The following is a 14,056-nucleotide window of genomic DNA, read 5'->3' as shown; positions in this document are numbered from 1 at the left end:
TATTTTGGGGAAATGAAGGAAGTCAGTATAGAACAAGAAGGCCCACACACTGCGGTGAATTGGGAGCTTTAACAGTGTGCAAGCCTTCATGTTCTATTCTTTATTATTTTTTCAATCAGAAATTTGCTTCCTGCAACTCAAACTCTAAAAAGTTCTGGGACACTGTAAAGTCCATGGAGAATGAGAACACCTCCTCCCAACTGCCCACTGCACTGAGGATAGGAAACTCTGTCACCACCGATAAGCCCACTATAATTGAGAATTTCAATAAGCATTTTTCTACGGCTGGCCATGCTTTCCACCTAACTACCCCTACTGCATTCAACAGCACTGCACCCCCCACAGCTACTTGCCCAAGCCTCCCCCATTTCTTCGTCTCCCAAATCCATTCAGCTGTTGTTCTGAAAGAGCTGCAAAATCTGGACCCCTACAAATCAGCTGGGCTTGACAATCTGGACCCTTTCTTTCTAAAATTATCTGCCGAAATTATTGCAACCCCTATTACTAGCCTGTTCAACCTCTCTTTCGTGTTGTCTGAGATTCCCATAGATTGGAAAGCAGCTGCTGTCATCCCCCTATTCAAAGGAGGTGACACTCTTGACCCAAACTCTTCGAAAGCCAAGTTAACAAACAGATCACCGACCATTTCGAATCCCACCATACCCTCTCCGCTATGCAATCTGGTTTCAGAGCTGGTCATGGGTGCACCTCAGCCACGCTCAAGGTCCTAAACGACATCGTAACCGCCATCGATAAGAAACAATACTGTGCTGTGCTCCCGTGTGGCTCAGTTGGTAGAGCATGGTGTTTGCAACGCCAGGGTTGTGGGTTCGATTCCCACGATTCCCACGGGGGACCAGTACGGGGAAAAAAATGTATGAAATGTATGCATTCACTACTGTAAGTCGCTCTGGATAAGAGCGTCTGCTAAATGACTAAAATGTAAATGTAAAATGTATTCATTGACCTGGCCAAAGCTTTTGACTCTGTTAATCACCACATCCTCATCGGCAGACTCAGTAGCCTTGGTTTCTCAAACGATTGCGTCGCCTGGTTCACCAACTACTTCTCTGATAGAGTTCAGTGTGTCAAAACGGAGGGCCTGCTGTCCGGACCTCTGGCAGTCTCTATGGGGGTACCACAGGGTTCAATTCTTGGGCCAACTCTTTTCTCTGTATACATCAATGATGTCGCTCTTGCTGCTGGTGAATCTCTGATCCACCTCTACGCAGACGACACCATTCTGTATACTTCTGGCCCTTCTTTGAACACTGTGTTAACAACCCTCCAGACGAGCTTCAATGCCATACAACTCTCCTTCCGTGGTCTCCAACTGCTCCTAAATACAAGTAAAACTAAATGCATGCTCTTCAACCGATCGCTGCCTGCACCTGCCCGCCTGTCCAGCATCACTTCTCTGGACGGTTCTGACTTAGAATTTGTGGACAACTACAAATACCTAGGTGTCTGGTTAGACTGTAAACTCTCCTTCCAGACTCACATCAATCATCTCCAATCCAAAGTTAAATCTAGAATTGACTTCGTATTTCGCAACAAAGCATCTTTCACTCATGCTGCCAAACATACCCTCGTAAAACTGACCATCCTACCAATCCTCGACTTCGGCGATATCATTTACAAAATAGCCTCCAATACCCTACTCAACAAGCTGGATGCAGTCTATCACAGTGCCATCCGTTTTGTCACCAAAGCCCCATATACTACCCACCACTGCGACCTGTACGCTCTCGTTGGCTGGCCTTCGCTTCATAATCGTCGCCAAACACATTGGCTCCAGGTCATCTTCAAGACCCTGCTAGGTAAAGTCCCCCCTTATCTCCGCTCACTGGTCACCATAGCAGCACCCACCTGTAGCACGCGCTCCAGCAGGTATATCTCTCTGGTCACCCCTAAAGCCAACTCCTCCTTTGGTCATCTCTCCTTCCAGTTCTCTGCTGCCAATGACTGGAACGAACTACAAAAATCTCTGAAACTGGAAACACATATCTCCCTCACTAGCTTTAAGCACCAGCTATCAGAGCAGCTCCCAGATCACTGCACCTGTACATAGCCCATCTATAATTTAGCCCAAACTACTACCTCTTCCCCTACTGTATTTATTTATTTTATTTATCATTTTGCTCCTTTGCACCATATTATTTATATTTTAACTTTGAACTTTCTTCAAATTATAAATCTACCATTCCAGTGTTTTACTTGCTATACTTTATTTACTTTGCCACCATGGTCTTTTTTGCCTTTACCTCCCTTATCTCACATCATTTGCTCACATTGTATATAGTCTTATTTTTGTCTACTGTATCATTGATTGTATATTGTTTGACTCCATGTGTAACTCTGTGTTTTTGTACGTTGTCGAACTGCTTTGCTTTATCTTGGCCAGGTCGCAATTGTAAATGAGAACTTGTGAAATAAATAAATAAAATATTAGCCCAGCACCTATGCTTTAAGGATGGGCGTATGACCACAAACTTTTCTATAAATGAAGGAACTCAACCATCCTAAAATTGGGTCTAAGCAAAGGCTTTGATTTCTGGTCACATACATGGAAAATGGGGCTTAAATAGCTACTAGAAAAAAGTCTTATGGTATTAAAAATATTTTAAGACAATTATGTTGAAGGCCCTTGACAACAAATATCAACATGTATATTTAGTTTTGCAGAAATGATTTGCATTCTGTAAGAAGTCTTGTCTTGTTATTCTATTACCAAAAACCCACATATTGTTTTTAAAATATTTTTTATTTCTCTACCTACTGAGCGTCGGATTATGAAAGTTCACATAATTAACAAGTAAATGTAGACCTACCAATTAGTTTTTACTGATAACAATTTTGTTTGTGATTAAAGCGCATCCCCTTGGCTTGGGAAAGAGGGAAGTAAGGATTTATCTACAATGTAGTTTTATACATTTTTATGAATTGCAAACCTGCTGTAAAATGAATAAGAGTTCTGGTGAAATGAGGAAGAGGAGGACAGGTCATTATTATTCCTTGGTTTGCCAGTATATATGGGGATGATTTCTGTATTTTGAAAGTTACATATCTTAAAAACTTGGATTGCTGACAAGCAAAACATTTTCGAACCATGTCAACAATGGACTAAGGAAATAAATAAAAAAATATAATTTTATGGAGGAGTTTTCCTTTAAGATCTAATAATGGTTATTGGAGATGGACTCTGAGGGATTGAGAGAGGGGAGCTGGGAGGGCATCAGACAATTCCCTGAAGTACACTAGATGACTGCTCGTCAAACAAAGCATGAGCTGGCACACACCCAGAGAAAATTATTTAGTGTAGAGGTTCTGACTAACGGTGAATAAACTGTAAGCTATAAAAATATAGAGTCGCACACCTGCTCGTCGAACACCTCATTCCAAAATCATGGGCATTATTATGGAGTTTGTCCCCCCCTTTGCTGCTATAACGGCCTCCACTCTTCCGGGAAGGCTTTCCACTAGATGTTAGAACATAGATGTGGGTACTTGCTTCCATTCAGCCTCAAGAGCATTGGTGAGGTCTGGTGATTTGGCCTGGCTTGCAGTCAGTGTTTCAATATAGCCTAAAGGTGAAACGGGTTGAGGTCAGGGCCCTGTGCAAGCCAGTGAAGTTCTTCCACACCGACCTCGACAAATCATTTCTGTATGGACCTTGCTTTGTGCATGGGGCATTGTCATGCAAAACAATCTGGGCTAGACAATCTGGACCCTCGCTTTCTAAAATTATCAGCCGAAATTGTTGCAACCGCTATTACTAGCCTGTTCGACCTCTCTTTCGTATCGTCTGAGATCCCCAAAGATTGGAAAGCTACCGCAGTCATCCCCCTCTTCAAAGGGGGAGACACTCTAGACCCAAAATGCTACAGACCTATATCTATCCTACCCTGCCTTTCTAAGGTCTTCGAAAGCCAAGTTAACAAACAGATCACCGACCATTTCGAATCCCACCATACCTTCTCCGCTATGCAATCTGGTTTCCGAGCTGGTCATGGGTGCACCTCAGCCACGCTCAAGGTACTAAACAATATCATAACCGCCATCGATAAGAGACAATACTGTGCAGCTGTATTCATCGACCTGGCCAAGGCTTTCGACTCTGTCAATCACCACATTCTTATCGGCAGACTCAATAGCCTTGGTTTCTCAAATGACTGGTTCACCAACTACTTCTCAGATAGAGTTCAGTGTGTCAAATCGGAGGGCCTGTTGTCCGGACCTCTGGCAGTCTATGGGGGTGTCACAGGGTTCAATTCTCGGCCGACTCTTTTCTCTGTATACATCAATGATGTTGCTCTTGCTGCTGGTGATTCTCTGATCCACCTCTATGCAGATGACACCATTCTGAATACATATTGCCCTTCTTTGGATGCTGTTACCTAAACTCCAGACGAGCTCAATGCCATACAACTCTCCTTCCGTGGCTTCCAACTGCTCTTAAATGCAAGTAAAACTAAATGCATGCTCTTCAACCAATCGCTGCCAGCACCTGCCCGCTGGTCCAGCATCACTGCTCTGGACAGTTCTGACTTAGGTATTTGTAGTTGTCCACATATTCTAGGTGTCTGGTTAGACTGTAAACTCTCCTTCCAGACTCAAATTAAGCATCTCCAATCCAAAATTAAATCCATAATCGTCTTCCAATTTTGCAACAAAGCGTGCTTCAACTCATGCTGCAAAACATACCCTCATAATAGTTATGCAACGACGCCTCCCACTCTTTCTATTCTGGTTAGAGCCAGTTTGCGCTGTTCTGTAAAGGGAGTAGTACACAGAGTTGTATGAGATCTCAGAACAAGAATAAACTGACGAGTTTCAGAAGAAAGTCCTTTATTTCTGGCCATTTTGAGCCTGTAATCAAACCCACAAATGCTGATGCTCCAGATACTCAACTAGTCTAAAGAAAGACAGTTTTATTGATTCTTTAAATCAGCACAACAGTTTTAAGCTGTGCTAACATAACTGCAAAAGGATTTTCTTATGATCAATTAACCTTTTGTGATGGTTGCTGATAATGGGCCTCTGTACACCTTTGTAGATATTCCATAAAAAAATCTGCTGTTTCCAGCTACAATTGTTCATGTTGTAAATTACTATGTCTACACTATATTTCTGATCAATTTGATGTCATTTTTATTGACTTTTTTTGTTGCTTTTCTGGCTCTAACAATTTCATATACCTTTGACTATTGGATGTTCTTATAGGCACTATAGTATTGCCAGCCTAATCTCGGGAGTTGATAGGCTTGAAGTCAGAAGTAGGCTGTGATTCGACGATAAATTAACAGGCACAGCATTGATTATTTGCAATGCAGGACAAGCTAGTTAAACTAGTAATATCAGCAACCATGTGTAGTTAACTAGATTTTTAGAAAAAAAAAATTTTTATAAGAAGTTTAATGCTCGCTGGCAACTTACCTTGGCTCCTTGCTGCACTCGCGTAACAGGTGGTCAAGCCTGCCACGCAGTCTCCTCGTGGAGTGCAATGTAATCGTTATGATTATGTAATTGTTATGATAACTTGAAATCGGCCCTAATTAAAATCGGCCATGCAGATTAAATCGGTCGACTTCTAGTTTGTACACATGCATATACACACACTCTCATATGTAAATAGTGCCAGACATGCACTCAAACATATACAGTTGGCCTTGCTGTTATGATTTTAGTTGTCCTTGATGTCCCTAGCTTTTCTTTGCATTGTTGTTTTCTGTTTCTTTTTTCTCATGAATTCATTTTCTTGGTTGTTGGTGCATTTGAGGGGTTCTTGGGGGTGGGGAATGGAATTCATTTTATTTTTTTATTATTATTGTATGTTTTCTTTCTGGGGGGTGACTGTGGAAGGGGTCTCGGATGGTTGAGGGACAGCTATGGGGAACTGTGTGTGGGGGGGGGGGGGGGAATCTTCGAGGGTTCACGGTCCCGTTTGTTTGTTTTTTTTGTCCCTTACGGGAGATCTGTCGACGTGCCCTTCAGCAGGGCGTTGACCCTGAATGCTTCTGTGTGTCGCTCTGAATGGGAGTCTGTTGGATGACTGGTGTGGTGTAGTTGTTGAGCGGCTTCACTGCAAGAATATTGTATGTTTTGGATATTCAATAAAAAATGTAAAGGGGGGGGGGCGGAGCTCATTAGAATAATGTGTAAATGTTTCTACCTTTGAGTACCTATGATGTCATTCTGTTACCGGGTGTTGATCCACTTCACTTACTGTATTTCAATAACAGAAAGAGATTTTTCATATCATAGCTGACACTCCAATCTTTCTTCGAATCTTAATTCAGAATAGATATAACATTAGTTTCTGACCATATTTTCAAAAAATAAGGGAGATTGACTGTCATTCTGTTACCAAACTTAGCATCTGCACTGTTCCTCAAGTGTGTTTTAGTCAAATTTTGTGGCAATTGTTAAAAGTTGACTTTTGCATATGGGTTAAACTTAGCAATCAATGGTTTTGTTTGGCATACATTTTAAAGTGAAAAAAGTGAGTCTCAGCATCACTCTGTCACCGTGGAATTGCCCTAAATTGAAATGGGAAGTGTTTTACAGAAAAGCTACCATCGACAACTGACACGTTTGTTGAAGTATAGGACATACAGTTGAAGTCGGAAGTTTACATACACCTTAGCCAACTACATTTGAACTCAGTTTCACCATTCCTGACATTTAATCCTAGTAAAAATTCCCTGTCTTACGTCAGTTCGGATCACCACTTTATTTTAAGAATGTGAAATGTGAGAATAAAAGTAGAGAGAATGATTTATTTCAGCATTTTTCTTTCTTTCTTTCTTTCTTTCTTTCTTTCTTTCATCACATTCCCAGTGGGTCAGAAGTTTACATACACTCAATTAGTATTTGGTAGCATTGCCTTTGAATTGTTTAACTTGGGTCAAACGTTTCAGGAAGCCTTCCACAAACTTCCCTCAATAAGTTGGGTGAATTTTGGCCCATTCACCCTGACAGAGCTGGTGTAACTGAGTCAGATTTGTAGGCCTCCTTGCTCGCACATGCTTTTTCAGTTCTGCCCACAAATTTTCGATGGGATTGAGGTCAGGGCTTTGTGATGGCCACTCCAATACCTTGACTTTGTTGTCCTTAAGCCATTTTGCCACAACTTTGGAAGTATGCTTGGGGTCATTGTCCATTTGGAAGACCCATTTGCGACCAAGCTTTAACTTCCTGACTGATGTGTTGAGATGTTGCTTCAATATATTCACATAATTTTCCTGCCTCATGATGCCATCTATTTTGTGAAGTGCACCAGTCCATCCTGTAGCAAAGCACACCCACAACATGATGCTGCCACCCCCGTGCTTCACGGTTGGGATGGTGTTCTTCGGCTTGCAAGCCTCCCCCTTTTTCCTCCAAACATAACGATGGTGATTATGGCCAAACAGTTCCATTTTTGTTTTGTCAGACCAGAGGACATTTCTCCAAAAAGTACGATCTTTGTCCCCATGTGCAGTTGCAAACCGTAGTCTGGTTGTTTTATGGCGGTTTTGGAGCGGTGGCTTCTTCTTTGCTGAGCTGGATATAGATACTTTTGTACCTGTTTCCTCCAGCATCTTAACAAGGTCCTTTGCTGTTGTTCCGGGATTGATTTGCACTTTTCGCTCCAAAGTACGTTCATCTCTAAGAGACAGAACGCGTCTCCTTCCTGAGCGGTATGACGGCTGCGTGATCCCATGGTGGTGTTTATACTTGCGTACTATTGTTTGTACAGATGAATGTGGTACCTTCAGGCGTTTGGAAATTGCTCTCAAGGATGAACCAGACTTGTGGGGGTCTACAACATTTTTTCTGAGATCTTGGCTGATTTCTTTTGATTTTCCCATTTTGTCAACCAAAGAGGCACTGAGTTTGAAGGTAGGCCTTGAAATACATCCACACCTCCAATTGACTTAAATTATGTCAATTAGCCTATCAGAAGCTTCTAAAGCCATGACATCATTTTCTGGAATTTTGCAAACTTCTGACCCACTGGGATTTTGATACAGTGAATTATATGTGAAATAATCTGTCTGTAAACAATTGTTGGAAAAATTACTTGTCTCTTGCACAAAGTAGATGTCCTAACCGACTTGCCAAAACTATAGTTTGTTAACAAGAAATGTGTGGAGTGGTTTAAAAACAAGTTTTAATGAGTCCAACCTAAGTGTATGTAAACTTCCGACTTCAACTGTAAATAGATTGGCGCCAGGATGGCTTTTCAATTAAAGAGTTTATTGACAGTCAGTCATTGAACGTGCATAAACCAAAAATAGAAAAGTCATCCATAAAGCTAAATACAGCCATCTAAACGTTATCCAAACCTAAAATAGTCATCCAAATACAGTCATCCAAAACCAGAACACAGTCATTCAAAAGGCCAAAACAGTCACCCCCCCTAAAAAGAAGTCATCAAAACACCAAAAATAGCCACCCAATATGGATGTCCACAGATGTCAGTAGTGTGTGTGCGAGAAAACAGCTCTGAAGTCCCAATAGCACACCCTGCAGCCATCAATACCACTAATTATCACAAAGGCGGTTGAAAGCGGAGAGCTTGTCTTTCACCGGCTACAATAGGCACATTCATAGGGAGACACCCGAGTACCAGAGGTTACCATTGTGTGTCACACACAACTCTATGGGAATAAGCTTTGAAAGTAATCCTGCCAGTGACCGAAATGCCCCTACCCACGTGCCGGTGCTGAAACGAACGTCAGCACACACATCAAAAAGGTACACAGACCCACACAAACATCTCCAGCCTTTAGCATGTGGGAATTATGTTACCTGGAAGTGAGACACACACACACACACATCTCAGTGTATAGCAGCACACTCCTCTGTTTTATCTGATCCAATGAGTAAAATTATTTTGTGCCACTTTTCTATTTTCTCACATGATCAGTCGTGGTGGTATGACCAGCTGTGTCCTTTACAATAAATAGCCTTTGATTTACGTGGCCAACAATCGTTTCCTTCTGTGCCACTTCAGAGAGTGTTAGATAGGGAGATTAATTTGAGATTATAAATCAAATGGGTCATGGAAGTGGGCTAATAAACCAGTCAAGAGCGAAAGCTGAGCTCTCCTAAAAATAGACTAACCCCCTCCCAAAAGCACTGGCTTCAGTGGCCTGGATGAAATACAACTATAACAGCTAAAGCAGTGAGTGTCAATGATGTTTTGATGAATTGTCCTGGTGTAATATGGCAAACTTGATTCCAGACAGACTTCTGTTCTTAGACAGACTCTCTCCTTCCTTAAAAGTTATTTCTCAAATCTTGAGATGACTAGTAATTCCATTTTAATGGCATGACTATAATGGGATAAGAGTGGTTGCATACAAAACCAGGACAATTATTTTTTTATTATTCACTACATTTTATCCATAGAATGGTCCTTTGTAGGAAGGTTTGTTGACATTTGCATCTAAAAGCCTAATTGAGAAATACTGAATCAAAGTTGGCATATTTCTGACATTTTGGCCTTTCCCAGGCCTTTTTAAGACTCCATAATGTTTCATCTATAGGTGCTGCATCTCTCGCTCTCTCAAAATTATGTGGACACCTGCTGGTCGAACATCTCATACCAAGATCATTAATATGGAGTTGGTCCCCACTTTGCTGCTATAACAGCCTCCCCTCTTCGGGGAAGGCTTTCCACTAGATGTTAGAATATTGCTGCGGGGACTTGCTTCCAATGAGCCACAAGAGCATTAGTGAGGTCAGGCACTGATGTTGGGCGATTAGGCCTGGCTCGCAGTCGGCGTTCCAATTCATCCCAAAGGTGTCCGATGGGGTTGAGGTCAGGGTTCTGTGCAGGCCAGTCAAGTTCTTCCACACCGATCTCGACAAACCATTTCTGTATGGACCTCGCTTTGTGCACGGGGGGCATTGTCATGCTGAAACAGGAAAGGGCCTTCCCCATTATTCCTCCAAACTTTACAGTTGGCACTATGCATTGGGTCAGGAAGCGTTCTCCTGGCATCCTCAAGAACCAGATTAGTTAGTCGGACTGCCAGATGGCGAAGTGTGATTCATCACTCCAGAGAACGCGTTTCCACTGCTCCAGAGTTCTATGTCAGGGAGATTTACACCACTCCAGCCGACGCTTGGCATTGCGCATGGTGAGCTTAGGCTTGTGTGCAGCTGCTCGGCCATGGAATGCCATATAAATAGCCGAATCCACTAATTTGAAAGGGTGTCCACATACTTGTGTGTGTGTGTGTGTGTGTGTGTGTGTGTGTGTGTGGTGTGTGTGTGTGTGTGTATGTATATATATATATATATATATATATATATTTTTTTTTTTTTCTCTTCAAGAATTAATGAAAAAATATGTTATTGAAATATTTTTTTTATATTTCAATAACATATTTTTTCATTAATTCTTGAAGAAAAAAAAATATATATATATTTTTTTTTTCTTCAAGAATTAATATACATACATATAGAGAGAGAGAGAACATAATATACATATAAATAACATAAGATACTCTACAGGCATGTAAAAGTTCCAGAGTGGGATATTTGCTAGTTTTAAAATTATGGCCCATTTTATACAGAGAAATTGGCACAGTAGGCTACGTAACCCATCACAGCCCACTTTTTACTTGTATAATGCCACATTTAGCAAATCACCAGCAGAGGGTGACCATTTTGAATCAATTTTCCCATTCACTCTGTTGGTAATGCTTACAAATTGGATCAGAACTTAAAAACTTGTCTTTGTTTCATTCGGAATCACTCATAATGACTAATGGCTGTCTTGTAAAATAATTCCTCTTATAGTCACTTCAGTACATACAAAATGAACATAAGAGATTGCCTACTGTCTGATACAGTTGTATAAACAGCAGAGAGACAGAGAAACACGATGCCCTTAATATTTATCTAACCTTGTACTGGTAGCCAAAGTATAGTCTCATGTGAAAACATGTAGCATTTTTTGTCTTATCAACACACAACTGCCATCAGATTATGATATGATCACCCCAAAATATTTTGACAATTTTTGCCAAAATACCCACAGAAAAACAGTTAATCTTTCACACCAAAAAAGCATCAATTAATTCAAGAGCAAGACCGATTTTACATATCTAAGAACCTGAAAATATCTAAGGGTAAACACCAAATGTGTCTCGGATAATGTTAATATTTTCAGACTTAATGGATGTGGGTGCGCCAACTTTTTGGCATGCCACACAAGACGAGGCTGGCTCCCCTATCGGTGCCTGACCCTGGGTAGCTCGGGGCTGACATCACGATCATCACCCCCCGATGACACACAGGCACACATGCGCACGCACACTGGGGACAAGTGGCCAAACAAAGCAAGCATCTAGGAAAACTGGCCATGCTGGGAGATTAGATGTTCTTGAGTTGTTCAGGTGGGGCAGCAAATGGAATATTCTGTCAGCACAGACATCATGTATTGTACCCACCACAGTACAGGTCAACAGCTCTCACACAGATCCTTGGAAATAGAGTGAATTCTAAAAGAAAGTGTTCAAATAACAGAACATCTAGTCAATGACGTGCGCGAGTTCATTTTCCTGGCTCATGGTCTGATTTAGGTTCAATAAAATTGATTTAAGTACAAGTAATATTTAATCTTCCTTCTTTTGGTCTAATATTTACACAGGTCTAATGCATTACACACACACACGCGCACACACACACACATTTCCCTTGATGTAATGAATTCATAGTTAGAATGGGGAGAGAGCCAGAGAGCCAATGAAAGTGGTCTGAAGAATAAATTTACAGTACAGTGGTTACCTTCCAACTCCAAACACCATAACAGACACAGAGCACTCCATCAATAAATATTCCAGTTCAATGCCAAATGAATGTAGCTCTGCCAATGACGTAAAATACAGCCAACTTTAACATACACACAGCTAGGTTAAATCAGTTTGCAGTCCAAACAGTCCAGGGTCGTATTCATTAGGCAACAAACAGAAGAAAATGGATTGAAACAGGGAGGGACTCCTGAACTTGTTCATAAGAAACGCTGATTTTAGTATTCGCTACGGTGTGCCCTAATTAATAAGCTACTCCCCAGAAATCATAAAATATTGGCGTGTTAAATCCACCACTGAAACCTGAACAATTTGCTATTCCTTTTCTTTATGTGTGTCTATGAAAATGGCTAGTTGTAATGATTTAATAGACATAATCATGGTTGTTATGTTCAATGGTCGTACCCAGACATAAGCGTTTTTAAATGCCACCTTGTGCTATGTGGGGCGACTGCCAACTGACTGTCTGCAAAGTGAGTGTCTTGTTGGACTGACCCCCCCCCCCCCCCCATCTATACAATGTTGTCAGTTTCCTTGGATTAAATATTCAGGATACATAATTATACAGGGTTTTTAATGGTATGTGGTACAGCCTTCCTTTTTTGTAAAGTTATTGAACTGCAGACTATGTAGATGTAAGGTTCAACAATTAGTAAATAGTCAGGTCTCTAAATACCCTGAGGCACCAAATCAAGGGAAGGGTAGAACAGTTTGAGATATCCTATTGTTCAAATTGTTGATTTGAGGCCAGGTAACCATACCCAAATCCTGGCCTAGTGACCTATACCCTTCAGAACCTACAATGTAAAACGGACTTCAAAAATCAGTTCCAGCTAGTAACATCATCCTGCATGTGTCTTCTTATTGCATCCAATAGCGTGTCTTCTTATTGCATCCAATAGCGTGTCTTCTTATTGCATCCAATAGCGCGTCTTCTTATTGCATCCAATAGCGCGTCTTCTTATTGCATCCAATAGCGCGTCTTCTTATTGCATCCAATAGCGCGTCTTCTTATTGCATCCAATAGCGCGTCTTCTTATTGCATCCAATAGCGCGTCTTCTTATTGCATCCAATAGTGTGTCTTCTTGTTGCATCCAATAGAGTGTCTTCTTGTTGCATCCAATAGAGTGTCTTCTTGTTGCATCCAATAGAGTGTCTTCTTGTTGCATCCAATAGAGTGTCTTCTTGTTGCATCCAATAGTGTCTTCTTATTGCATCCAATAGAGTGTCTTATATAGTGTCTTCTTATTGCATCCAATAAAGTGTCTTCTTATTAGCACATGTTTGTTTGACACCCTTGAAAAGCACTTCAGGTCTTGAGGGGGTCAGAACTATGCCCAAGATGTTACAATCCTATATATGGTGGTTGTATACAGAAACCAACAAGACATTTCAGGAGAAACCAATGCATTAACATCTTTAAAGCTTTTTGGATAGATCTAGGCTAGCCTACTCCTCATCACCGCAAGTAGCGAGGCAGTAAACTGACTGCAGAGACAATTTTTTCCCACGCTCTCGCTCTCAGAGCACCTTACCCAGTCCTATTTGTTTAAAAGCTACATCAATACATATGGATACTAACACCATGGTAGTTGTTAAACAGGTCATATACATGTTGTTAATTTATCATGTAGCTTTTTTTCTACAACAAAGACACGGTGGCGTTACCTGCAAGGAGAGTGTCTTGGAGACAGCGGAGTTGCACAGCCCTCATCCACCAAATGTATCCTGGACGGTGCGTATGAATGGTAAGCTGTTAAAATCACACTGCCCGAGTCTATGATTTCCATCGCTGACCGCCAAAATATCATACCAAAGTAGGCGCCTGGCTATTGTAACCGGCCGGGTTTAGTGTACTTCGCATTGGGCACTCGCTACGCTACTCTCTACAGAAAATAAATAAAGCCATCCACCGCTGCCACTCTCGCGTCTGCTCACGGTGAAATCCGACACCACTGCGTCGAGCGTATGGCGCTATCATGCGGCATGTCCAATCGGCTTATTTCCATAAAACGTTTCGTTTCCATATGTAAATTAGATAAGCCTATGGGCAAATGTCAACATTAGTACACGTGTTTATTTTAGCTCGTGCTTCAACCTCTTGTGTATTGTTCTAGATACTTTCCATATCGCTGAATAAATATATAATTCACTAAGTGACAGGATTTGAAAGGTCAGTGGAGATTTTGTATGCCACCGTGTATCTTTCTTACCCCTCTTCATAAATGTTTTATATGTGCAGTTG

At 41.3% G+C, this 14,056-nt stretch overlaps 1 protein-coding gene across 1 annotated transcript in view; it reads right to left on the bottom strand.

Annotated features, from left to right (window-relative positions):
- The window catches only part of LOC106590347 (rho GTPase-activating protein 18), a 45,741-nt gene extending 31,977 nt beyond the window's left edge, over positions 1–13,764 (bottom strand). The window contains exon 1 of the mRNA XM_014181269.3: positions 13,480–13,764. Within this exon, the coding sequence (XP_014036744.2) occupies positions 13,480–13,622 (143 nt within the window). The 5' untranslated portion in view covers positions 13,623–13,764. The remainder of the gene's footprint in view (positions 1–13,479) is intronic.
- Positions 13,765–14,056: the final 292 nt, after the last annotated feature.

Source organism: Salmo salar, chromosome 29, assembly GCF_965601325.2.
Source record: "Salmo salar chromosome 29, fSalSal1, whole genome shotgun sequence".
Lineage (NCBI taxonomy): Eukaryota > Metazoa > Chordata > Actinopteri > Salmoniformes > Salmonidae > Salmo > Salmo salar.
Note: the sequence above shows the minus strand (reverse complement) of the source record. Positions and strands in the feature narration are given on the sequence as shown.